Source organism: Rhinopithecus bieti, unplaced genomic scaffold (genome assembly GCF_001698545.2).
Source record: "Rhinopithecus bieti isolate Rb0 unplaced genomic scaffold, ASM169854v2 scaffold_26871, whole genome shotgun sequence".
In the NCBI taxonomy this organism is placed as follows: Eukaryota; Metazoa; Chordata; class Mammalia; order Primates; family Cercopithecidae; genus Rhinopithecus; species Rhinopithecus bieti.
Window position 1 is genome coordinate 251,900 of NW_016812402.1, and position 3,005 is coordinate 254,904.

Sequence of the window (3,005 nt, forward strand, 5' to 3'; positions counted from 1 at the left end):
AAAAAAAAAAAAAAAAAAAAAAAAAGGAAAAAAACCAGACAAATATACGATGGGAGAGGTAAAATGGACTATGCATGCACATATAAAAGAGACAATAAACCCAAACTTTGGGAGTGAAGCAGAGCTTCAGGGACGATTTCCAGATGAGATATCTCTAAGCTAAAACTTGAAAAAATTAGCCAGCCAAACATTACATTGTAGAAAAGCCCCCCCTGCAAAGTGACAGGCCTGATCCTCCTCGATGACTGTAGTAAAAGTACTACAGGTGTATCATAGAGCGGGGAGATGGGTTCTCTTTTTTCTACATGTTTTCTTCTCCCTATTTATAGAGAATGTACATAGATAGGAGTTTGCCTTCTATGAACCAAACTCCCAGCTCCAACAAAAAATCCAAATTCTCCACCCAAGCTAAAGACCAAATACCATAAATACTTTAAAAAGGGAGAAACAATAGAAAAAGGGAGTTAAATTCACAAGGTAGGCTACAGCCCTTCACAAGTCAAGCTGTGATACATATAATCATAGGGTAAACCTACCACATAACTTCTGATGACAATCCCTCAGGCTCCTGTCCTCTTGAACAGGTAGTCAAAAACTGGAATATTTAATTAGCCTTATCTATATTTTTACTATACCACAACTATAATTGGTTGTTATTGTTTAATTGCAGTATACACACGGGTAAAACAAGCCCTAGTTAAGTCATTTTTTTGGTCAGGCTTAGCTTCTTTGCCATTTTTTTTTTTTTTGTTATAGGTAAAATAGTCTCTTGCTACCTTATTCTAGTCATCAAAACTATTCTCAAACTTCCCCGGCTCTAACAGCCTTGCACAGTTAAGTTGAACTAGTAAAATGATAATCTCCATTTTACAGATTAAAAAAGAGAGATCTCATCCACCTTAACCATGTAAAATTGACAATCCTATGATCTTATGGGAAAACCAAGACTGGGAGGCTGAACTCACAATTGACCCTATAAGAACCCACACACATTCCTGAATAACTTTAAATGATATTTAGGATATCCTAAATTAAATCTCATATTTAAAAAACAATGGGAATGATACTTTCTTATAATTTTAGATATCCCTTTGTGTGGATTATATATATATATGTATGTATGTATACTAAAAGCCTTTTATCTGCTCAGTAATGTTTGCCCCTTTGCTGAAATTATTATTAAAAATTACTAATTGCTGAGTCTCTTGGGACCCAGAGGAGAAATATGGACATGCAGCATAGGTGATGGGGAAAATTCCCATAAACACCCAGAAATACTTTCTAAATTTCCATGACATATAAGTTTGTATCACCTGAGCTCTACTTATAAAAACTTCATTCCAGAGTATCAGAGCATAGTAAAATCTCCTGATCTGGCTCTCAGCCACATCTTAGCTCCCTCTCCTATAGAGACAAACATACAAAATAAACAGAACAAAAAACTCTTCACTGTTTAGTTGCAAGCTGTGGCTATTTCTTACTTCAGCTTCCTTTAGCTCCCTAGAAATTACTACTATAAATATCTAGTCAATTTTCTTTTATCTCCCTTTTCTCTTCCCAAAGTTCAATTTCCTCTATTTCCAATTACCTTCAATTAAAGTGGCTTCAGATTTACATTCATTGATATAAAATCTCATATAGAAAAAGGTTCATAATGTAAATAAAAGGGTGCATGAATTTTGTGCAGGAAAAATGTGAGCCTGAAGAGAGATATTAGTTCACCTAAACTATGAAAAGCTGACCAATTTAAGAGATGCTATCAGAAACAGACATAAGAAAAGTCACCTTGTCCATTTTCTTGAGGCTTATTTTCTTCCAAAATTCAGATTCGCGCTCAAGTTCTTCTAATTTAAGAGAAAGAGTATAAAAGTCAAGAAATCTTTAATAGAAATGTTGATTTCATAAAACACAAACATCTGCAAGAACCTAAAGAGCCACTTACGTTCTCGTAGTCCAGGGACCAGCTTAAATATAATTTCCTCTAATGTATTGTCCAACCTTCGAAAGTGGGGAGAAAGAAAATACTAACAATGAAGACACAAAAATCTGACATGTAAATAGTCTGAGATGTGTATCTTACATATATATATATTATGAAATACATACACAATTTTAGCACATCTACTATACCACACTCTTCCATCCACGGAACACACCTATTTACAGCCTTCCCCAGTAGTAGACTGATAACAAAAATGGTCCCAGTCCCCAGCTGTATATCCACACTCTTGAGCATGACTTTGAAATTCCTCCCTTGACTAAGGATGGAGTCTATTTCCCTGCCTTGGAAATATGGTCTGGCTTTAAAACTTGTTGAGGCCAGCAGAATGTGGTACAAGTGACTGCTTGGTTCTAAGCCTAAGCCTTAAGAGGCATCAAATGCTTGTTTCTACTTCTCTCTCTCACAGAATCCTGCTGCCATGAGAACAAGGCTGGAGGATGAGAGACCACATAGAAGAGAGCGAAGCTGCCCTGAGGAGGCCATTTTAGACTAGTCCACAGACAGCCTATCCCCCAAGATCAGCACAGCAGACTACCCAATGCGCAGCTAACTGCATAAGTGAGCCCAGTCAAAACCAGAAGAACCACGCAGCTAACCCAGGGAACCAGGAGTAATAATAAATGCTTGCTTTTTCAAGTGTCAGTTTAGGGGTTGTCTGTTATGCAGCAACAGCTGATACACCCATTCTCAAAATCTCTACCACAGTTCTGGCTCTTTCCCCTAAAGGAAATAATCTCCATTCCTCTCTTCTGAGAAATTTAGACCACTTTATTGTTCTACCTTCTGAAATGAAAACTTTAAATATTTATCTTGACATTTTTCTTATTTTCTTTCCTGCCATATAACTCATCTTTTCATGGCTTTTGTCTTCAATCCCATTCTCTTGCCCCCACAACACCCGCTTCCCGCCTCATCTCCTTCATCCTGCTCAACAACATTACTCTTCTACAAGACTACAAACACACAAGAGGTTTCCCACATCTTTAAAAAAAAAAAAAAAAAA

At 36.7% G+C, this 3,005-nt stretch overlaps 1 protein-coding gene across 1 annotated transcript in view; it reads right to left on the reverse strand.

Annotated features, from left to right (window-relative positions):
* PCGF5 (polycomb group ring finger 5) overlaps positions 1–3,005 on the reverse strand; it is a 63,669-nt gene that overhangs the window by 29,859 nt on the left and 30,805 nt on the right. Inside the window, 3 exon segments of the mRNA XM_017896356.1 lie at positions 1,786–1,812; positions 1,815–1,844; positions 1,943–1,998. Coding sequence (XP_017751845.1) covers positions 1,786–1,812; positions 1,815–1,844; positions 1,943–1,998 — 113 coding nt within the window.